This window comes from Triturus cristatus, chromosome 3_1 (assembly GCF_964204655.1).
Source record: "Triturus cristatus chromosome 3_1, aTriCri1.1, whole genome shotgun sequence".
In the NCBI taxonomy this organism is placed as follows: domain Eukaryota; kingdom Metazoa; phylum Chordata; class Amphibia; order Caudata; family Salamandridae; genus Triturus; species Triturus cristatus.
Window position 1 is genome coordinate 828,799,299 of NC_140583.1, and position 25,105 is coordinate 828,824,403.

Genomic DNA, 25,105 nt, shown 5'->3' on the forward strand with positions numbered 1-25,105 from the left:
TATTCAAGGGATTGATAGTATCCTAGGAGAGCTAGAACAGTCAATAGAGGCAAACACACGAAAAGGAAAACAAATATAGCAGGGACAAGACCTTGACCTACCAGGTGCAGAGTGCAGGGGACTGAATAAGCCTACAAACTTACTGAAGTCGTGCTCAATAGCCGAGGTATGAGAAGTAGGGAGGCAAAGCAAACAATCACTAGGTATAGGCAAGTGACAGATATAAGGAAGGATGGGAAACCCAGAGAACTGAGAAGAGGGGAAAACAGGATGTTATCAGACATACAAATGTGAACAAATATTTTCAAAATGCGCCGTAAAGTATTTATAGCATGTGTGCTATTTTTTATTCGGTTACTTGGAAATAACGGTAAAACGATAATAATGAGGTTATAGTTTGTAGCTTGCTGTCTACATCATTATGCATGACAAAAAAGAGCGAGGAGAGGAATTCGGATTGTTCGGTCTGTCAGAATGTAGCTGGAGGGGTTGAATCAAAAAAGAGAGCGCGAGCGGATGAACAGTGCTCGAAGCAGCCTGAAGTAAATTATAGTGTTTTTTTGTCTAAGTGCCACGTGTTCAAGAGATCAGTCAAACGCTTTGCGGAATCTCGAGAGCTACACTAGTCGGGGCATCTGTAAATCGGCATTAACCATGTTTGCGTTTTTCGAACCACTTTTCTTCCTGCAGTGCTTTAGCCTTCTCTCGGTTCGCGTTTTCGGACAGACGAACGAAGTTGTGTTCAAGGAAGGGGTGAAAATAGAAGTTGTGGAACTTCCGAGCGTGTGCAGCCAGAAAAGCAAGAAAGGCGACCTTGTGAACGCCCATTACGACGGATACCTAGCGGAAGATAACACTAAATTCTATTGCAGGTAAGTCCGAGGCATCTTGTTTCTATTAATATATATATCTGCATTAAAAACATAATTTCATGCCAGCTTTTGAAACGTAATCTTTACAGGGCAGACAGAAAAGTGGAACGAACCTTCGATGGAAATACTGTGACAAAGATTGTTTTCAGAGGTTCGGCGACTCTTTCACCTTATTTGTTACGGTTTGCAACGCCAGTATACACCAAGCTCGAGCCAATCGGATTTTTTATCAGATGACTCGGGCTACACGGGGTAGGAGGGAGAACGGGGTATGAATGCTAGGATAGAGTTACGTTACGGCAGCCAGCGGGGCATAAGGATGCCGAGAGGAGACAAATCTCCTCCCCGTTCTCACTGCGTGGAAGGTGCAGCTAGCAGAGGATTTGTTAGAGCGACGAAAAGTTGTTTGCAGAGGAGAGTGTGGGACGGAACCACTACATTTGCAGATTACCCCCAAAAACATACGTAGCCAGGTAAAATACGTTCAAGAGTTTCATGTCACTGTTTGTACTTGGCTTCAGTGCATTTAACAGCTAATGTAAAAATGCCCAATAGGAAAAAAAAAGTGAAAGTAACAAGCATTAAACCAGCAAATGCGCCAAAGAAGTATCTGAAACGGCTGGTTTCAGTGCCCCTTAAGACGTGACAGGCAGACCACATTGTGTGAGCCTGTCTAGACACGTAGGGCACTTGTACTAGCAGCACATAGTATTTGGCCGAAAGCCAAGTGTACTCTTTGGTCTTGTGCTTGCTCATGTACAAGAAAGAATACAGCTTGCAGTAAGCCTTGCTAAATATCTTTCTTTCTTAGCAAACACTTACATCGAACAATAAACAAGCACATATGCCAAAAGGAGAGATCTCAAATTGTTACAAGGCAAGTGTCAAATATTTCATCAGTCATGGCTGGGCTTGTGGAAATATGTTTTCAATTTTAGGCGGCTATATGTGAGAAGAGTAGAGCTTCAGAATGAGACTGAAAACTAAGTGTAATTTTCTTTACAAGGAATAGGGTGACCACGTGACAAGGAAGCAAATCCTGGACAGTGACAGTAAAAATATTTGACAAAGGGTCAAAACTCAAAACAAAAGGTCAATTTTAAGGCCACATCGGAGGATGTCACCCAATTATAAAATAGATATCCGATACAGGTACTAGTCAAAATAGGTTTATGTTCTTAGGTTTGTACAATACATAGCAGTATTTATCACACATTCACTTGTAGTTGGATTTATTTAAGGATTAAAAAAACTAGAAAACATATACACACAAAGAAATATTTGTTAACCAACATCAGGGTCAGTTCACAGTTATACCTCTGCACCAAGAATGGTGTCAGGAGCAGTGGTCTGTTGGCAAACATGGAATTAATCAGTAGTAACACTACTAATTACAGGATTATTTGTAATCTTTCGACTCACAAAGTGTATACCACTGACAATGGTGTCATTGTCGTATGCCATATTATTGTGCCAGTATATTTTAAAAATACCAAATAATGTGTTGACAAAATGATAACTGGAGCAACATTATGGACTATTAAACCATATACAAGAGAGTTTTTCCTCTGCTCTCAAATATCGTGTCCAGAGAAAAGGAGCTGCAGTGAAGAAATGTAATGGCCCAGGTTAGAGGTGGGCAAGCCACTGAATGCTCGAGCAACGCTCAACTCAGATGCCCGACTCAACTCAGATGCCTCTTGCTCAGCTTGAAGTCCTCTAGTACCCCTGAGCCCAAAACGAGCCAACCTTTCATGTTGCCATGCTGCCCGCGCACTAACTTCATGTTCCAAGAATTCAAGACAAAGCATTAACATTGGATGTAAAACAGGAGAAAGAGATTTCTACCTAGTGACTGAACTGCACAATCTGAAACCAGAAAACCTGGGCTGAACACAGAGTTCCCTGGCAAACCTAATTGTGTGAGCCAAGGCAAGTATCTGTCTTGTGTTCGATTTAATAGGCTATAGTATTTCTATATGTATGATAAGAATCCAGGCCGCATGTAGGATGCACGTCACAACAGACTTGCCTCCTAGTTCACCAGTAGGACTGTAGTTGGGTCGGGGTGGCAGGAATGTTTCTTAGTTCATTGTTTAAAAACTATTGCTTAATGAATGTTGTGCAATATAATGATATCTGATGTTTAAGGTGAAACACTTCTGCATGTTAAAGAAATATAGGGTTTTATTTATAATATTTTTACATGATGTTTGTTGCATGAATTACATGGCAGAGATTTTTATGGCTTGGCTCGTGCAACGGATGTTAGAGCCAAGACCCTTGGCTCTACTATCCCCGTTCATTTTTTGAATCGCCCTTGTCTAACCCAGGGCCACATAGTTTGGTCAAGCTGGGACGCCGGGATTGAATATGGTATGAGTGAACATTAGAAGCTATGTGCCCAGAAATAGAGTTTGAGTCTGCTGATAAAGGAAAACCTCGACGAACATGTGAGAACTAGCCCTGTCTATCTACAATAACCATTAGCCACCACCCTATGGAAACAATACATATATACCATTTATATGTAAATGACTAACAGATGTAACTTAAAAAGGCGGATACCTAGGAAAGAGAAAACATGATAATTATTACAAGTGTGCTACTGCTACTTTTTATAAGGGTGATCCAGAAGCAAACCTCTCTTTTTGGATTCAAATAAATGGGCTAAAATGTAAACTTCAAATATTATTATTCCAACTATATTCGCTAAAGGGCAATAGGTTTTTTAGAGAAGGTTCTGGAAGGGGTCGGTGACACTCATAAAAAAATCCAGTAATTCAGGATCTGACAAAGACTCTGATGCCAAAAATGTCTTTATGAATCGCTTCTGTTTTTTTCTGCCTTTTCATTTGCACAGTGGCATAGTGGGGGGTTGGCGGTCATCTTGGCTGTTTGGGGGCCAAGGGAGGGGATTGAGAAGGGTTTTATGAATCCTCTCTAAATAAATTCCATGTGCTCAGTCTTGGAGTACATATTCCAGAAGGGAACAAGTGCGTCCATCTTGATAAGGAGGGACCATTGGTCAGTGTGGGTTTTTTGGGCATGGAAAGGGGGGCTTCCATACTACTTCTGGGTGGAGCTTGTGGCATGCGAGGAAGAGATGACCACCAACAGAGATGGAGCATTATGTTGGTTTTATCGAGTCAACTGCACAGTGTAAATAATGTCTATGAACACCCACTAACTTATTTCCTTCTTCCCGTATTTGGCAATGTGCCATGCCACGGACTGCCTGGCAACCTCCACAAAAGACTGACTTTTGTTGGATATTGCTCACTTTTATGTTTAAAGCCACTGAAAATATTAAATAATATATTAGCGACGGGCCCCGCTTGTCACCCTTTACCCCAGCTTCTTTCATTTTTACGTGCCGTAGCTTACACACAAAGTATGTATAAATTGTTTTTGTCATCTTTATATTTTGTATGTTAAATATTTGTTCTTTCAGATAGTTTCTCACTTCTACACCAGCAACCTAGTACTGCTGTGTGGACCATCGTCACTGTCCTTAGTTAATAGTTGCTGGTTGTTCACCCAGAATCCAGAGTAGTGCTGACTAAAATCTTTCACTCCACTAACAAAAATTAAGATGATGATGGCAATGAAAGAGTACTTCTGACGGATAAGTAACTTAGTAGGCTGACAGGAGATCCTAAATATTTCTTGCAACTGTAGTTTGTAAGCAGTAAGATTTCCGCTGTGGAAGTTTGTATGTCAAGGCTAGTAGAGTAACCTTTGAAAAATCAGTAAAAGCTGGCATTTGTCCTCGTTAAACTATACGCGTATGCAGGAAATACAAGAAGGCCTCATAGTAATTCACAGCTGTCTAAATGATTCTCAAATGTATATTAAGGAAAACAGGGCAGATATGCCTTTTGAAAAAAAAATATCCAGGTATGTTGTTCCATTATTTATTGTAGAGCTTGCTCCTGGCTTTTCCAGTATCCAAAACCATAAACACATAGGAAGTATTATCTCTGTAAACGCTGGAGATTTTACATGCAGGCTGGAATGCAAAGAATATACATGTTTAATTATTTTCTGTTCCAAACATGCCTGGCTGAGATGAGGTGAACAATAGAGGCAAGGTCAGGTATTGTATCATATTGTGTTGTTCTGGTATTTATATAGTGCTATCCACACACTTTATGAGAACTGAAGTGCTGTAGTACTTTGCAAAACGTATAGAATTTTGAAATGATGGGCACCCCCCACCATTTTAAGCTGGGGAGTAGGAATTAAAACTATGACAGTTTCAGGAAAGCATGTAAAGCACATGCCAGGCTAAATTGCTGACTTATACCATGCCAAAAGCATCTGAGGACACGTTTGCTACTTTTAAAAGATCAACGACGTCTATACGTTTTGATGATAAACCCTTGACAAAAACAGATAACATACATGGCTGTTAAGTCTGAAACACCTTTATGCACTTTAAAAGATGAATCACATGAACTACATTTGGTTATAAATTTGAAACCATCAGACAATTGCTTATAGATGAATGACTGCCACGGGAATCAGACTCCATAGCAATTCCAGGCTAAAACATAGTGGTCTGGTATGTCAGCCATGATACACAATGCCCCTCAAAAGATTATTAATATCAATCAACAGTTGTTTTGAAAAACAAAATGCCCAGATGTGCTTTGCTACAGTAAACAATTCTCAGAGGAGAGAAATGTAAGGTTGTTTCAAGTTACCCTAGAACTCCTTATTTCTCTTCATCTGTCATCTTGTCTACATGTTTCGACTGTAATGATAGTTTAGTTTAGTTTAATGGTAAATGGAACAAGATACATTTTCGGGACCAAAGCTTTTTATTAGTACAACTGCACATTGCTGGTTATCTCTTGACACGTTTAAAAGTATTTTTATTGTTTTTCAGCATGGTGTTCAGATAGATTCAGGTAGTTTTAGGGTTAAAATGTTAATTATTGAAGTAACAACTGAGGATGGTTCATAAAAGCAATTTTTTCTGCACAAAAAATGTCATGAATGTTTCTCAGGGCTCGAAAAATCCAATAAAGTGTACTAGTCCTGAAGGTCTAGTCCCTTGGAAAATCCCCTCGACCTCACTGCAACCTACTTGACCTCCGTCTCTGAAAACAGAGCAAAAGTGACAAGATAACAAGATTTAAAGGCATCTTTATTGCTCATTCCCTTTGTGAGCAATAGAACTGCCTTTAAATCTTGTTATCTTGTCACTTTTGCTCCGTTTTCAAAGACAGAGGACAAAAGTTAGTTTGTCTTCCTACTGGCCAGAAAGGGCGAGTAGGACCTAAAAATAGCTCGTCCTCATCAATTCTCCCTCGCAAATGCGAGAGGGCGAGTGGATTTGTCGAGCCCTGTTTCTTATTTAGTTTTACGCACCGCAGCTTTATCAATTATGTTCTACTTAAAGCTTCATAGATGCTGTTAAACATGAGCAGCAAATGCTGCTATGGTACAACACAGGCATAGGCTAAACTTCTTCCCTCGGTTGGATAGTGGGACATTCTGTAGTGCTTTAAGTAAAGGGAAGCAGTTACTTCTCGCTTGTGTTGTTTTTCACATCCTGCTGCCTGTATTTGTATTTTCTTTTCTTTTCTGGTCAGCTTTACAAATGATCATATAATCAGCTTTCCTGCTGCTCTGAAGAAGCATCCTCTGAAATGCATGCCCGATGCCTCACTGCGCGGACATACATTACAAAGTACGCAGGCACCCAGCTAAGACCGAACTGTAGATATAACACTCTTGTGCAAGGATCTGCAAAAAACAGTTGTCTGAGTAACGGAGGTAGATGGCCTCTTTTCTGAATTCTAAACTACGGTGAGAGAGATCAAAACTATTGTACAGCAATTAAAAGTTATTTCTATCAAACAGTCAGCACGAGCAAAAGATACAAAGGAACACTCTCACTGCAACAATTTAAGAATCATAGGCTTCCTAAAAAGAATAGAAGGCCCTAGGCCAGAATATGTTGAAGACGTGGCGTAAGAGCTTTCTGCCCAATGACATGCTTTCCCCTTGATTTCTAGTTGAACAGGCACACTGTACTCTAATCCTCAAATTGCCCTCTGGGCCCTGCCCAAATTTGATCGGAAGATTCCTGAGATACTGACCTTACTTTAAGAATAAAAAGGGACTAAGAGGAAGTGCAGTGTGATTCACCAATTATTCTAGAGTTCCCAGACTATACAAGACTGGTCTACGAGCAGAGGAAATTATTTGATGAGGTGAAACAAAAACAGAGCCATAGATCTAAAGTACATGTTGTTACATCACTCGAAGATGAAAGTCAGAGGGAAATGTATTACAATCTTGTAATTGTGGTTATGCATATTAGTGCACATTCTAAATGCTCCCTATTAATAGTTACACTTATACCCTTTCAGTTTCCATATGTAACATGAGCAGATAAGGTGGTTTCTTGGTTTAAAAATGGTTTAGTTTGAGAGAAGCAGTGCAACACTGTGTAAATCGTAAGATCACACTAACATTGATACAATTAGAGTTAGTTAACATGGAGACAGACAATGACTCAGGCTAGACCGCAAAATAAGTCAGGAGAAATTCATTATGTATAGTGGATTGTGAATGGCTTACCAAAAAAAATTAAGCACACAGCAGTCCTACAATCTGCCTAAGTCCGGATATATTAGTGATGTATGAAACACATTTGATGAGAAATAATTGTGAGTCCCTTGGAAGACAGGGCTTTGACTGAGTGCATCATACTGGCTTCAAATGTAGTTTGAGATGCATTGTGATTCTACTTAAAGCAATTTGCATTTTTTGTAGCTCATACTAAGAATGGCAGGATAATGGTGTCAGGTACAATGGAGAAGAAGGCAGGCATTTGTTTGATGGAAGCTTTGAAGAAGTCTCTTTTGATACGAAACACATGTCGGCTGTAAGCTATTGGATTTGCAGTTGTGTAGTTTATTGTCCAATCAAGATTTTCCACAACTACCAGAAGTGGTGAAAATAAAGGCATCATTACTAAGCTGGGCAACACACTAACTACGGCTCTGAACACTTTACGCCACAGGCGCTCCTGGTCCAAATGGAATCCCATCTAGTATTTTAACGGCAGCTACAGCAGAATGGACAAATAGACTCCTCTTTTTCATATATGCTTGATGAGGAATCAGGTTCTGGAGAGTTGGTGGGACTCTCTTTTAGTTCCCATACATAAGAAAGGCTCTTACGATAAGCCTGAACATTTCCATTTCATTGCCCTACTTGATGTGATGGAGGGTGTTTTTTTTTAATTCTGAATAAAAAATTGGAGGAAATGGCAAGCGACAAGAAAATTATCCCCGCAACACAAACAGGCTTCCAAAAGGGCATGGGGATGGAGATTAATTTGGCATGTTTAATAGCACTGATTGCTTTGGGAAGTATGTTCATTGACTTTGCCACAGCGTTTATTGAGGTGGATAAATGTCTATTCTGGGCCAAATTATAAGTCTGGGACATTCCTTCATGCATGCTGATGGGCATCATGAACCTCTACTCCAATACATGGGTGAAAGTGAGAGTATTAAGCAAATGGTCCACCTCAACAAACACTTATACTAATAGGGGGCTGAAACGGGGTTGCATTTTGGCCCTTCTGCTCTTTAATCCGTACTTTTCAGACTTCGGATGATCACCTGAGCACAGCCAAAGCCTTCCCTCCTAAAATAGCAGGCAGAAATATGCACTTATTGCAGTATGCTCATGATATGATTTTAATGGACCAATCTGCAATTTGGTTACAAAGATCTTTGACCAGCCTATCAGATTACTATAAAGCTAACAAGTTTAGCATTAATACATCCAAAACTAAGATTCTAGGCGAATTAAGCAACAGATTCTATCTATTGTGTCCATCAAAACTTACTGTCAGAAAACAATTGCTTCGTCTACGGCTCAACCTGATTCCTCTAAAAGCATAGAAGCATGGAAACTTCACTAACGAACAAGATGATTTATGCAGGTTTGTCGAGCCACGAATGAGTCTCTTTCTCACATTATTTGCTTGTGCCCTTATCTTTCGTGTATCAGGCATTACTAGCTTCTACCTATTTTTAGACAACTGAATATTAGATCTTGTAAAGCTGCTGTTGTTGAATGTCTGAAGGGAGAGTTGTTTTAATTCTGGTCAAGAGGTCTGCTTTGTACTAGATTGTGTATTGACTGCAAGTTTTAGTAGAACTTGATACAAACTTCACCAATACTTTTGTTCCAGAGGTGGACTGGTTGCACTTACTATAATGCTGGCACAACTTTCTTATTGTCAACTCTTTTTCATTTTGAACTGCAATGTTTGCACAAATACCGGCTACTGACTTTTCTTGACTCTTTTGTCAGCGGTTTCAGCTGCTGTTAGCCATTTGTAATGTTTAGATAATTGCCAGCTAGATGCTGCTTCTGTTTGCACAGTAGCTGTAAGTACAAATAGAATCCGATTGTTATAATTGCACTTTTTTCATCTTATTTACTGTCGACCTGGGCCGCCTGTGTATTTTTATCCCTCGGGCAACTTTATTATATATGTGAAGGTTTGTGAATTACATGATATTTTGTATTAATGGTTTTATATTCACTTCACCTCGCGGACAGCATTGACTTTTGGGTTCCAAAATGGTTGTGTCCTTTTTATGCTTTGGTAAATCACTGTCTGTTAAATTGCACTAGCAGCCTGGTGTTTGAGGTTGCCGCATATTTTATTGTATCGTGCTGTTTTACTTTTTAACTAATAGTTTGCAATGATTTTCCTCCTCCGTGCAAATAAATAAAATAAATTGTCAAATTGTCAAGGCTCCATACAAACTATGGTGCGTCTTGTCAAAAATGAATAACACACAGTGTTGGTGTGCTCCAGTGTCTTATTAGTATTCTATTTTTTTTTTTTTTTTTTTTTTAAATCGTTTATTACAGAATCCAAAAAATATACAAAGATGGGCCTACAACCTTCAGGCCGGCCGCTAGCAAACAGAAGGAGCATGTAATACAGACAATAGAACGCACGCTGCGGCAAAAGGGAATTCACAGGAGTTGAAAGAGGCGTTGGCAGCCACACCTTCCGGACCCCACATGACGGTTTCATTTTTATATAAATAACAACAAAAAAAGCAAGTCCACAAGGCAACCCACAGTCGGAAACAACAGCATGTGCTCCCCTAGGGGGGGACCCCACTGATTCATAGGAATATCAAGGGGGGGAATAGGTCAGGACGGGGACTAAATAAACTCATTGCCCAGAACCGGGAAGACAAACAGGCTAAGGAGACGGGGCCGGTGACGGATCAGGCAGTAGCGGCGGGGTACAGATTCCCCCACGGTAAGCGTTCCAGGGGCCCCATACTTTCACCCACGTCCCAGGCTTACCTCTCGCAACATACACCACCTTTTCCCGAAACATACACCAATCCATGTTGTCCTTCCACGCCGAGACAGTCGGCGACCTCTGGGAACCCCACAGTTGCGCAATGTCACGTTTGGCCACCATATATCCCAGAGTCGCCCACCACGTCTGCGGCACTGAGTAGTCGGTCGGCTCCCATACATTCAAAAGACATCTCCTCGCCTCAGGCAACAGCGGCACATGCGTAACTACCTGCAAAACCTCATGCACACCACGCCAGAATCGCACCACCTCCGGGCATTCCCACAGAATATGGAGAAAGGTCCCCAAAGAACCACACCCATGCTTACACAACCCGTCCACAGCATAGCCCATACGCATCAGCCTCGGCCCCGTAACATAGACCCTATGGAGTATCTTGAGCTGGACGAAGCGAAGGCGGGCCGGTATGGCCACCTCTTTCGGGGAGGCCACCGCAGACACCCAGTCCTCGTCATCCAGCTCCAATCCATCAGCCCCCCACGCCTCACGAAGGCCGGTCAGCAGTCCCGAACGGTCATTGATGAGCTTTTTGTAAATTAAAGAAATCGTGCCGTCCGGGACATGCCCATCTAGCACTCTATCCTCCAGCGGGGAGTACTCCGGGATGGAGGCAACGTCCGGAAATACGGAGCACAACGCATGACGGATCTGCATATAACGAAAGTACTCTCTGTCCTGCAGCTGGAATTCTGTCTGCAGCACATCGAACGTTTTGAATCCCCCCCTCGTCCAGAGATCGCCCACCCTGCTGATGCCTATCATGTCCCACTTCTCAAAGCCCTTCGAGGTCCACATGGAGCCCAGCCGCTCAGATGCGCATAGTGGCGTCGCCCGGGTCAAGCGATCCTTCCACCCCATCGCCACGCTAGCCGTGTGCCACACCCGTACCATGACCCCCGTGGGGCCCGTCAGCCGCGCGTCATGCGAGCTAGAATAAAGCGCCCGATTATAGTCACCGCCCGGCAGTAACATTTTATCCATCTCAAAGGCCGGGTTTAGGGCGGGCCCGTAAAGGCCGTGATTGATCGCAGCCAGCTGGGAGGCCCAGTAATATCGCTTGATATCCCCCCCCATCGTACCACGGGAGCGTCAGCTTCGCCAGGGCGATACGCGGCCGAGCCTCCCAAAACAGTCGGCTCTGCAAACTCTCCACCTCGCGAAAGTAGCGCGCCGGGACAACGTCCATTGTATTCTGCAAAGCATACAGGAAACGTGGCAGCGACATCATCTTAAACAATGCCGCCCGGCCGAGCGGCGAGAGCGGCAAGCGCTTCCAACGCGCGACGTCCTCCTTCAGGCGCTGGAGGGGGGAAGCAAGTTCTGGCTATATCGGGCCTCCGCGTCCAGGGTAATGAAGACACCCAGGTACCTAAATCCCCGCGGGGCGATCTGAATAGGACAACCCCGCGGAAGGATAGGATCCTCCCCAGAGAGGACATATACACACGATTTAGCCCAGTTGATGACCAGGCCGGAGTTGAGGCCAAATGAGTGCAATACATCAACCAGTACTATCAGTGATTTACGTGGGGAAGCCAGGTACAGAAGAATATCATCAGCGTAAAGAGATACGCGGTCCTCATACTCGGGGGTCCATCGGAGACCACGAATAGAAGGTTCCCACCGCAGCCACTCCGCCAGGGGCTCCAGGGCAAGCGCGAAGAGGAGCGGTGATAATGGACAGCCCTGCCGCGTGCCCCTGCCCAGCTCAAACGGAGCCGACACTCTACCGTTCACAACCACCTGCGCTAGCGGTCCCGAGTACAACAATTTCACCCAACCAATGAATCCCGGGCCAAACCCAAACTTCGCCAGTGTCGCCCAAATATATGGCCACTCAAGTGTGTCAAACGCCATAGTGGCGTCCAGGGATGCCAAAATGGCCGGTTCCCGTATAAACGGGACACGCGCGAGCACCCCATGCAAGCGCCGCAGGTTAAGCGCAGTGTTGCGATGGGGGATAAAGCCGGACTGATCCTGGTGAATCAAATCGCACACCACGCCAACCAGCCGATTGGCCAACACCTTGGCGAGAATTTTGGGCTCCGCATTCAGCAGCGAAATAGGCCGGTAGGACGTGACCCGGTCCCGCGGCCTCCCCTCCTTGTGAATGACCACGATAGTAGCCAGACGCTGGTCTAGCGGGAGGGAACCCGCCGAACGGGCCGCGAGGAACATCGCACGGAGATGCGGCGCCAGCGTATCCGGTCGCAGCTTGTCCAATTCGATGGGAAGACCATTAGGACCCGTGGCCTTGCCGGAAGCGACCGAGCGTATGGCGAGAGCAATTTCTTCCGAGGTTGGGGCGGCGTCCAACGACACTCTATCCTCCTCCGAAAGGGAAGGCAGCGCTATATCCCTGAGCAGGGCATGGGAATCCTCTTCCGAGCGGGAGGACACCGGGGAATAGACCCCACGGAGATATTCTGCAAAGCAATCGACTATTTCTTCCGGTTCCGTGACACACACACCATCCAGTTTCTCAATCGACGGGACAACTCGACTCGCCCTCTCCTTTTTATCCAGCCACGCAATCAATTTCCCAGCCTTATCACCCACATCATACAGTCTCCCCTGTTGCTCTCTACTGAGGCCCCTGGCCGCCTCCGTGACGAGGGCCTTATAGGCCGCCTGCTTGAGTCGGAGGACATGTAATTTGTCATCCGTCACCCCACATTCGAGGTCACCCTCCAACTCAGTTATTTCAGTTTCAACACGGATCACCTCCTCCCGCTCGCGCCTCCGGGAATGGGAAATAAGGGACAGGGCATCCCCCCGAATCACCGTCTTAAATGCCTCCCATAGCGAGACCGCAGATGACACCGACCCCACATTATCATCAAAATATCGCTTAAGGGACTTAACCAACTCTGCGCGAATGGTGGGGTCACGCAGGTACCAGGGATTAATCGGGGCCACCCTACCCTCTCCCCTCGGGAGAATATCGAAGTGCAATAAGAGCGGGGAGTGGTCTGAAATACCCCGCGCCAAATGGCGCACCTCCCCGATCCTCCCCGCATGCGCTGCCGGCACCAGGACATAGTCTAGTCTTGATAGACTGCCATGGGCCCCGGAATGGAAAGTGTACTGTTTCTGCGTAGGATGTTTCAAACGCCAACAATCCACCAGCCCCAAGGCATCCAATAGGCCAGACAACCACGCTTGGGCACGGGGGAGATCCCTAGGGGGGTGACGGTCCTCAATTCCGGAAACCACAGCGTTAAAATCCCCCCCAACCACCAGGATCCCCTCCGGAAGGCCAAGGAGGAGGCGCCCCAGATCCGCAAAGGTGGTCGTCTGCAACCCTGGCGGGACATAGACAGAAACAAAAATAATCACTCTGCCCTCCATTCTACCCACCAGAACCGTGTACCGTCCCCTATCATCATGGAGCACCTCATCAACTTCCAATGGGAGCGAGGTTTTAGCCATGATGCCCACACCCCTTGAACCCGACGTGAAGCCCGAATGGGCCAGAAGGCGGTAGCCCCGCCGGTTCATAGCACGAAAGGAGTTGCCAATGAGGTGCGTCTCCTGCAGAAAAACTATGTCAGGTGAAATTCGTTTCAGGAACTGCAGGACCACACCTCGTTTTATCCTGTCCCCCAGTCCATTAACGTTCCAGGACAAAAGACTCAGTCCCCTACCCCCCATCATAAACGAAAGCAATCACTCGTCCCCCCGAGAGCACTTTTGGAATAGCACAACAATACTTTTGCCTTGTGGTACAAATGAACAACACCCCACCCCAACCCAACCGCCCCAACAAAACTCCCCCCTCCCTGCCCCCCTGCATGAGCCCAAACAGCCCCCCCAACTTGCAGTGTGCCTGTCGCCCCTATATAGTTGAAACTAGGTAAACCCCCTAGAGGAGGAAAGAGTACCCCTTCGAGACCCCGCACCACCTACAAAGGAGGGAGAACGAGTACAAAAAACGAGAGACCCTAAGCTTGGCCGAAAGCGGCAGCATATGCGTCCAGAGTGAGTCCCAGTATCAGCACCTCAGTCCCGGTCCAGTGGGCCTTCTCCTCCCGCAGCCCCCCCCCGCCATCCCGATCCCGACCCCCAGACAAAGTGTCCAGCCAGTCCCCGGCCGCTTCAGGATGGTCAAAAAAGTGAGTGCGACCATCCACCTCCACCCGCAGCCTGGCCGAGAAGAGCATGGCGTATTTTAAGTTCATGTCCCGAAGCCGCCGCTTGACGCCCAAGAAGCTCAGTCTCTGCTTCTGGACCGCTTGGGTGAAGTCAGGATAAAAGTTCACCTCCATGTTCTCCAACTTAATCGGCCCTTGCAGTCTGGAGGCTTGCAGAATTGCATCCCTGTCCCGAAAATTAAAGATACGGGCAATAAGAGGCCGCGGAGTGGCTCCGACCTTCGGCCTTCCCCCGGGAACTCTATGAGCCCTCTCCACCGCAAAAAATTTACTCAGTCCCCGAGGCTGGAGATGGGTAGTGATCAGGTCCTCCACAAAAAGATCCGCCGCCGACTCCTCCCGTCCCTCAGGTACTCCGATGATGCGGATATTATTCCTCCGGGCCCGGCTTTTGGAATCCGCCAGGCGCCGATCCATGAGCGCACTCGCCTGACGAAGCCGGTGTACCTCCGTCTGAAGGGCCGCCACCTCAGTCGTGAGGCCCGACGCGGTGTGGGCCAAAGAATCGACCCGGTCGTTGGTCTTCGAGAGATCAGCTCTCACCAGATTGACATCAACAAGGACCGCGTCGATTTTATACGCTAACGTGTCAAACCGCTGGCCCACCGAGGCCTTCATCTCAGCAATGGCGCCCATGACGTCTTGCAGAGTCAGATCTGTGGGCAAGTCCGGGGCATCCAGGGGGCACTCAGAGGACTTGTGCGGCCCACCGGGAGATCCCTTCGGGAGGGTGTAGCGGTCCATGATGTTGGCCTGATGTGCGGCGCCACGCCGGGTCGACTTGGCCTTCAACCGATCTCCATCTTGTTTAGTGGCCATCATCGCGGGTCTCACACCCTCACCAGCCACGCAGTAAAAAGCGAGCAATCAAGGCCACGAGCTCCGGGGGGCCACCCCAGGACTGCGGAGCGGGCCACAGCAGGCAGGCAGGCAGGGTCTCCCAGCGAGGCCACCCCAACACCAGGAGCGCCGCGATCCCACTTGCGAAGACAGCAATGGGGCGCGAAAGTGAAAGTGAAAGTGCGGGGTACGCGACTCGCCAGGCCCAGCCCGCCGTTGTTGTTCACTTTGTCACCGGGTCGCCCCCAAACGCGAATCCGGGGTCAGGAGAGAGGTAGGCCGCAAACTTCAATCGCTGCTCACTCCGGCACCCGAGGTCCGATTCGAAAACGGGAAACGGGTACCACCTCGGCTCAGGCTCACCGACACAGTTCCCTCAACCGATGCAGGATGAAGTCAGGATAAACGTAGGAGGTTGCGGAGGTCCTCGGGAGCCTCGCACCTACGCGGCCATCTTGGTTGCGCGCTAGGCTCCTCCCCAGTATTCTATTTTTTTAATACACTCAATTGGACACCTTTAGGTAGCAAGGTGTATGGGCACTGTTTGGATTGCCTATTAATACTTTTCATAGTTTGTACTTTCTTGCTGTGTTTTTTGAACTTGCCCTTATTTTTTAATATAAGATGTGTGAATTTCTGTAACTGCGGCTACCAAACAGGTGTGTATTTTTTCTGTTACGTTTCCGGTTGGGGGAGGGTCTCTTGCGATAGCTGGGTCACATAATGCTACCTAAAGAGAGTTACAGAGGGGATTAAATACTTAACCATATATGCCTCCAATGCCCAAGAAATATGTCTTCACAGATAGAAAATCGAAAATGAACACTCAGCTGGATGCCCCTACCAGTTTAGTTAATGAGCAGAGTGACTCTAATCAAAATGATAGTTTTGCCCAAAGCGTTGTGTATCTTACAAAATATATCATTCAAGATCCCCAAACAATTGTTCAAGTCTTTCCTATGGTGTAACAAGCCCCTGCACTGAGCATGGCAACATTTTGCAAATCACCCTATGATGACTAGTTGGACAATGACAGACTTTGTTGAGTATTTGTGAGCAGCACACCAGCACAATCAATGTATGGCTGTTTGGCTGTTTGATGCCAGAACAGACCCCGCATAGGCCAGTGAACTCTGGGCAATGTGTGGCATAGACCAAACACGTTTTCTATATGGGGTCAACGCATTCGTAGATATTCCACTGGCCACCAAAATTGTTCTCACAACTTGGAATTAAACTTTCTGAGAAATTGGTTGGCAAAAGAAACTGAAGGCATAGACTCCTTTATCTTTGAGGTAACCAAGCTCAAAGGATTCACAGGCTGGAACTCTTTGGGTGTTTTGACGCTGGGGAACATCATTTCGGAATATCGTTTACTGAGCTGCCAGATGAATTTGGCCTATTAAGGTCCCAATTCTTCTGTTATTTTCAACGTAGACACACACTCCTACGATATCTAAATACAAGAGAAGACATTCCAGAATTAGTACCCCCAAAGCCAAAATTAGTTTTGCCGCATTGCTCACAAAAAAAATTCTCACATATATAAAATCTTTACACCTAACATGTTGCCACAGTTAAAGTGTGATTGAGATACTGACCCGGTGGGCGTTGAAGGATGGGAAGTGGCAGGAGGTCCTCAAGAGAAATTGCCATTGCAGCATCGATGAGGCTCATTCAATTCAAATTTATGCACCTTATTTATTTCCGGAGGGAATGGCTATGGCAAATGGGACGGAAAGAATGGCCTACATGTCTTCGATGTAATGGGGAGACTTCTTGCACTCAGTGTGGGGAAGTAGAATGCTGCAAAGATATTGGCACACAATTCCAGATGTTCTATCTGATGTCACTTAGGTAAACATTGTTCTTTACACATGATGGGCGTACTGAATATCATGGATGACCTACATACTAACAGAGATCCTACGCTTTTTATCGGACTCTAACTGTTGACTGTTGCAAGAAACATATTGCAGACATGGAAAGCTTCAAACGCACCAAATCCTGCTTAATGGAAAGTGGGCCTTGAGTGATGCAAAATTCTGGAGCAGCAGGCTTTTGACGCTCATGGCTGTTCACAGAAGTATGAAAGTATATGGGCAAATTGGCAAGACTTTTGTGATGATGGAGTAACTGATGTCCGGAATCATCTGATATCATGAGTCATCATTCCCTGAGAGATGTACATTAACTACAATGATTTATTACGTTTAAATCTATATTGGTAGCCCCAGGATAATCATTAACTTATGTGTAGTTGCTCAGACTTACATGACATAGTATTTAATTTGAGTTTAACATTGAATAAAAAAGCAAATAAAGATCACTAGAAAAATTGCCAGGTTAACAAACCTTGTAAAACAAGCCATGCAACATCTCTGGGTTCACAGCAGTTGGTTGCTGCAAGGTGGTCTCTTGCAAGGCGGCAGGTATGCAACATAGTTGGATTGCTGTCTCACTTCAGCAGGCCTGACGAGTGCTATTCTACACAGGTCATTGTAGTTTATGCTACTATGTCATCGGATCACTTTGGATGATTTTGCTAGAGAGAACATAGGCTGTGTTGTAAGCCACAGGTAGGGAAGTAAATGCAGGCAACCCACCAGTTAGCTTCTGAGGTGTTTTGAGTTCTTCCCTCAGCAGTCACATCCTTGAAGTTGTGTTTAAACGCAAAAATGGCAACTGACTTCCATGGGTGGAGAGAATTAATCTGTATTACCTTATGCGTTGTCTTGTTCGGACTAGCTATCTTCAACAGGCAAGAAGTCCATCTGATAACGTGAAATAGTCAAGCCTTGCAACTCCTAAAGTCAATTTCAGACCAGTTTTCCGTAATTGTGTTGGTCTATCGTCTTCTTTCTTCTTTAGTGACAACAATAGAAGTATTTTTCCTCAGTCCTAGAGCCTATCCATGGATTTTAAAGATAGTGCTATGTCCCTGCTTTAATTCGTCCCCTGTCCACGCTCACTGAGCTTCCAAGAATTCAAAGAAGAATTTATATGTTGTGCTCATCTCAAGCACCCGTTTTATGCTAAAGTGCCAGGTCTACCAGCCACTAAGTTTCTTAATCGCACTTGAAAATTTAGGGTGGATGATTTAAATATTAGTTCTTAGTCTGTCGTCTAGTCAGATGGTGATGAGGAAGACTATAATATTGCAGTGTCTCAGAAAGCACCGTAATGGGAGGCATATCATAATATTCACAAAGGTAGTGGTTTCTCTCTATATTAATTCATGTCACAGAGAGCTTAAGTTGGCTGCAGGATATAGAACAGGGAATGGGTAGAGAGGAAAACATCTTTGCCACAGATGTGAGCATGTGACACTGCTGATAGCTTTTACTTGTACAGTGTTAATTTCTTTCGGGCCGCAAGCTGACCTGCTAGAGCTTGCACAGATTGTTTGTTTTTAATACTAAGGGCTCTTTTCTGTGGCCCTGGGCCTTCCAGGGAGGGGGGACTGGGTAGGAGGAGTTATCTGCTCTAGGAAAGGAAGAGTAAGGTACAAGTTAAGGGCACAACTGTTCTTATTGTCAGACCAACATCGATGCGCTCCCACGTGGTAGGGGTCGAAGGGCCTGAGGCAGAGCCCATTCCATCTCCTCATATGTGTAACCACATTCATAACACATTTGAGGAGGCATTGTGAAATACTATCTATGTAAACATTATACACACAAAGAATCACTACTATTTATAGTGGTTACAGTGTGGTGTGCCTTTCCCAGTAGAGTCACCCACTCTGCTGTGAAGCACATCAATATAACTTGGAGAACCTCTTAGGGGACTCATGATACTAGTATCACTGAATAGAAAAAGTGACTAGTCAGTCAGAAATAATGAAATGAGGACAGCACAGAAGTACTCCAACTGTAAATTTACCCTACCCCCTTCGTGGAGTGCTATATTCTTCCAGTGTTGGCCCCTCATATTGTTAAATCCATCAACAGGTTGAACCGGTAATTCTCTCCTGCATTCTAGCTCCCCAGGACGGGCCTTAGGTTGAATTTCCTATTTTTTGGCTAACATGGCTCAGTCGCAGCGCTCATCTTTAAGCTGTATATTCTTCAATACCTAAATTACAAGTCTCGCAGCATTGCTGGGTGCTCTCTTTTTGTTCTTAGAACGAGTTTTTTCTCTTTCTGGCGGATTCCCAGAAGGCTTCAGTTAATGCCACTATTTTGTCATGCCTCAAGTATGGAATTTGTGTATCTTAGTCAGCTGAAATATTTAGTGCAATGGATGCGTCAGCTCACTCAAGACAATATATAGGCTGCCTTTATCTAAACATATAATTTATCATCACTCCTATGCCTTTAAGGCATGTCAAGAGATAGGTGCAATTGTTACTTCTAGCTAAACCAAAGAAAACATGTTACATCATTAATATTGATATTGTCCTTTACCCTCTAATATGTTCCCAAGATACAGCTTCCAAGGTTAGGTAGAGTTCCTCCTTTAGCTGCTGTCTGAAATATTGCATTTTCTTCTTTTGTCACCCAGGTAAACGCCTGAATAAAAACAGTTTTGTAACTTAGTAAAACCTAAAGTTTTAACACCTAAATGGCTTCCAATTTATTTTCGTTTCCATACGTATTTGTTTCTTGGCGCAAGGAAATAAGCAGGTAAGCAATCCAAAATTCAGACAAAAGGGGGAGAAAGGAAAGGCTTTAAGGTTCACATTGGTTGGCATCGTATGTATTATGCTGGTCATTCATTTTTAGGTCTCGCCTAGCGAACGCAGCGCATGCGCTGCTTCGCCTTGTTAGATCTCGCCTAGCGAACATGGCGAGTCTATTGTTGTCGGTTTGGTGCGCGAAGGGAGACAAACCATGTGCACGCACGGACAGGCGTTGTGCACGCGCATGGCATCTCCTCTCTGTTGCAGCAACAAAGGCATGAACTCCTCTGAGCCAATCCGTTTGCACCGGCATACAAGGCGCGGGCTACACAGATATCTGCAGTAAGCCCATTAACCCTCAGTGTAATTTACTGGGTTCTCATGCGGGAGCATTCACCCCGAGAGTTCCATAGTACAGAGAGTAGGAGAAATAAATAACGGTAGGAGATATCACCGCGTAAAACCCGGGACCCACAGAGTGAAGTATTTACGGGGATGACAAAAGAATACGAGGGGCTCAGGGCCAACAACGTCATGGGGGCCTCAGCTTTGGAACTCCCGGACCTCGCAAGCTCGTACCTCTCCGGCGGCCACTTGAGGCGCTCGGGCTGCGGTCTCCGAGTCTTGGTGCAGATCGCGGGCCGTGAACTGCCACTTCCTTTATCCTCCCAAAAAAAGGGGAAAAATGCATCCCCAGGCATCGGATATTAAAAAAGCAACCCTTGAGGAGCCGTGGCAGGAAAAGCCTTCGGAACTCTACAAGGATACCAACACATCTTTTCCGCGTGGATGAAAACCCATACATTTGAACTGGATTAAAACGAAGGAATTTCAGACTAATTAAAATGAAGGAATCTCAAAAGGATTGCAAAACCCTCGCGCGATCCCTGTCGCTCTGGGAAAGTGACCCTAGCAGAAAACTCTTCCCAGATGGAAACACTCTTTGCCTGCAACAGTAACTCCCTGGTCTGAATATTGTCCACCAAATCATAGGTAAGGAAGAAGTTATTAACCTATTTTTTTGCGCCCTGGGTCTGCCCTGCACCCGGCTCATACAGGACAAGTTTCTTACCTGACCTAACAGCCGACACTGCCGACTTTGAGACTGAGAAACTAGGTTCTAGTCTCGGAGACAGATGGGCACCCAGGGATTCTGGGCAAATCACTTAATCTACGTGTGTAAAGAAACAAACATTTGCAATGCAATAGGTCTCGCAGTTGTGAGCATTTGAGCTATTGGCATTGTAAATGGCAATGCCTTCTATTTACGTGTTGGTTTTTAAAACATATATAAAAGGCATTGTCATTTATAATTGCCAATAGCTTAAACTCTTGCAAATGCGAGACCTATTGCATTGCAAATGCTTTTTTTTTTTTGCATCTCTGGGTAAAATTGAAACCCCGTCATTTAGCTATTCACATGCGTATAGCGCTCCATGCTGCATATGACTGGTTACACACCAGTTACTCACCACCATGTCAGACTCTCCCCCCGTGTGAGTGGACGTCAGCTGCGAAACTTTCTCATATAAAGTTAAAACCACTCCCTTCTGTGCCCAATTATTAAACACAGTCATCTGTCCTTGTGACTAGATTTTTGTACAGTTGTAAATTATACGTTCTCTTAGGGGCTAGTGGGATAATTCCAAGATAAAGCTGTAGGCGCAGGTGCGCCGACAGGGTTAAAAGGGACGGGGTTTAATCTAGCAGGGAATAATCAGCCTCTAATCTTTCAAGAATCGGTCAAATGAGTTCCAGGGGGTTCGTCAAGACCAACAGGTGTGATTCAAGCGCTGGCAGAAAATGCATTGTGTGTATTGTGCTATGTATACATAGTGGCTGTTAAAATGATTCTGCCTCTAGTAACTAACATATTTTATAGAAATACGGTTGTTATTTTTTACTAATATTTCTCGAATCTCAAACACACGTTCGCCAATGTATTTATCCTATCGCCTCCATTTCATTGTCTGCTCAGGGGAACATATTCACAAGAAAGTGGTAAATTTGTTCTGGGTCAGTGAAGTTTCTCTTCGGTGGATTTCGCGTGTTTTACTTTCTCTGGAATATTTTACCCACCACTACCTGACGTAGGGTCCATACCTGTGCAGTTCTTTGATCATTGTTTTAAAGCCAGGATGCCTCGCTGTGTCCAGTAGTACTGTATGCACAAGTGTGGCACTGTGCAAACAAACAAGTTCTAGTGCACAAAATGCCGTCTTGGTTCAGAAACCTCCCCCCTTTTGATCAATAGCTACTAGAATGGGCCTGAATGACCCAAAGTGCCTCGTACAACTCACAAATCAACACTCCAGAGGCACCTAGGGAATGTTGACACGCTTTGTAAATTCTCGGCGGGCTTGGACCCTCTGAGGACTGAGTTCACTTCCTGCTTCACTCATAGGGCACCTTGCGCCGAGGAGGGCACAGCCCCGGTCTTTCCCCCTCTAAATCTTTTTTAATGGGAAACCTTTGGTGGTAATAAGAGCCCCTTCTCAACATTAGGGGCATTGATACAGTTTTATTGTAAAAATCACCTTCACTGTGTGGGCAATAATTTACACCCCCAGTTTAGCAACAGGTCTCGCATTTACGCAAGTTTAAGTTATTGGCATTATAACTAACAATGCCTTTTATTAATGTTTTAATAACGGAAACAAAAATAAAAGGCATTGTCATTTGCAATGTCAATAGCTCAAATTCATGTAAAGGCGAGACCTAGTGCATTGCAAATGCTTGTTTGTTTTGTTTCAAACTTAGCAGTGTCCTGGTTGTGTGTCCCTTCTATGATGCAGCATGTCTTGAAAGGGCTTTGAACTTGCTGGGGAGGGATGCAATGTAGTTCCAGGAGTATGGGAGTGGTTGTGTCTTACTTTGTGAATTTGTTGCTGAGTCTTTCTTCTTATTATGGCAGGTGCTCTTTAGTGATTAGGCTATGTGCTGTATGGGATAGTAGCAAGCAGATTGTTGCTGTTGTCTGGGCTCTCGGAGGGGGCTTTAATTTTCAACAGAAGTGAAAACTGTTGCCAAGCTATCTATGTCTTCTTTGCCAAACACTTGAGGGATTTGGCACTTTTGCAAGATGGTGGTATATCTGTCAAAGTTCAGGATTTAATGCAGTGAACCATTTTTTTTTACTTGATATTGTGTATTGATCTTGGTAATTAAGATGAACTGTCTTTTCAGAGGGTCCTGTGTCATGCATACCTGCAATAACCAGCTTAGATGTTGGAAAGGCACTTCTTTAGGTGGTTGATGTTGCCTCAAATAGAGCGTCTTCAGTGTACTGGTAAAAACTGAGGTTCTTGTTAGGAGTATGCTAAGAGACTTTGTGTACAGATTGATATTGACAGGTGATAGGATAGAAATTTGGTGTAAGCTACAAGTCCCTGGATATTTTCTGATCTTGAGAAGTCCTTTTAGAGGTGCTGGTATACGTTAGCCATGTAGAATGATAACAATTTGTCAATAGCGCCGCCCAGTCCCCGGGGTGTTGTAAAGGGCTAAACTGAGACATGAATGACCAATAATGGTTATAAGAATGAAGAAGACTTTCACCTGGATGATGGCTTTCGCTGTGTTGCACTTGGGTCTGACTCCTGACTGGAGGGGGGAGTATTGGTTTTAAGGTTATTATTTAGCATCTTTGCTGTTGCATTCTTAATATAATTGCTGAGGAAGGGGAGGTAGGTGATTGAACAGAAATTGAAGATTCCGTCTGGGTGATGATCACTTTTTCACTGGAAGGAGGACCTGTTTGGTTTGGAGCGTGTTAGAGAAGATCCCTCATGTCAGGGAGACATTACAGATATGGTGGTGGTGGTGGCTTGACTGCTTCACCAATGATGGTGTTCACTTTTGAATAGGGGATTATGTATTTGTGGCATATTGTCTTGAGGTAATTGAGAAGACTAGCAGCTCTTCAGTAGTGAGGGGTGGTAAGTGTGTCCATGAATGTGCATTGCGAGGCTGTATCTTGATCTCTTGGTGTGCTTGATTATCTTTGTAATCTTGCCTCATTTCTCTTTGAAGAAGAGGTTTAACGCATTGCAGTTGTCCGTAGAATGATGTTATGGGCAGTCTGTACTCATCCAATAAAACTGTTGACACTTCTGCTGAATGGAAATTATTTCTCTAGTTCTAGTCCGAGTGTCAGCCATGTAACAAATCTGCCTTACTAATGGTTAATCTATTAACTTTCAGCATTAACCTATTTCCAAGTGTTGTCGGATATGGCTGCTAAGGGCAATGGGGCACTAAGAATCAATATTATTTGCCAAGATCACACAGTGTATTTAAGAGTGAGAAGTTCTATTAGAACATGTCTCTTAGCTCCAGTTCTGTAAGCTCCATTTTGGGTGGTTTTTCTACTCTGGCATCAGAGGACTCATAGTCAAAAAAAACTTACAAACTCTGGGGCTCCCTTCACACAGTCAAATAAACACCCAACAAACGATTTCAATACCAGGCTGGTCTCTCTCGCTTTCTTTGATTAGCCTATCAATTTTCGTGAAACATTTTTATTTATGTTTTTCCTGTCACTCTGTCGCAATTTCTTTTTGTCTGGGTTTGTGTTTTGCTACCTTTATTTCTCTTTGAGTCTCACACAATCTCTCTGACCATTTCTAACAACTTTTATTCCTCCATCTCTAGGTTTCTTAATTGTCATTTCTCCATCTGTTATAACATACTAATCTTAGTTTATTTGGTGTTCTCATCAACCTTTTCCACCCGTTTTGTTTTTATACACCTTTTTCTGTTCTCCTCCAATATCCCGTACGCAGGCCCTTGGTCTATGTTTCTCACTGTACAATACTCAATTTCTCATTCTGCATTCCTCTTAAACTCACACTCTCTTTCCTTCACATGCCTGTTTTCTCTTCATTTCTCTGCTCCTCTGTCTCGTTCCTTAACATGAAATTCTTGTCATGCCTTGTTGTCTGCCGTCCTATGCCCATTTCCGGTCTGTCACTCTATTCCCCAATTAAACCTGCTTTCGATCCCTCCCTTTTCATGTTGCAACAGTGTCTCTTTCCGCTTCATCCTCTTGTTATCACTGTTTCTTTCCTAACCATAACCTCTCTTGGACCCTTCTCATCCTCTTTTAAAGATAGAGTTTGAAGCCATGGGCTACTTAAGGGCTGGACAAAAATAACGCACATGTGCATTGCGACACAGGCTGCTTTCTACCTTTGTTTTACATAAGATGCTGAAGCGGAGCAATCAG

At 44.8% G+C, this 25,105-nt stretch overlaps 1 protein-coding gene across 1 annotated transcript in view; it reads left to right on the forward strand.

Annotated features, from left to right (window-relative positions):
- Positions 1–440: 440 nt before the first annotated feature.
- The window catches only part of FKBP7 (FKBP prolyl isomerase 7), an 88,031-nt gene continuing 63,366 nt past the window's right edge, over positions 441–25,105 (forward strand). Inside the window, exon 1 of the mRNA XM_085645210.1 lies at positions 441–872. Coding sequence (XP_085501336.1) covers positions 655–872 — 218 coding nt within the window. The 5' untranslated portion in view covers positions 441–654. The remainder of the gene's footprint in view (positions 873–25,105) is intronic.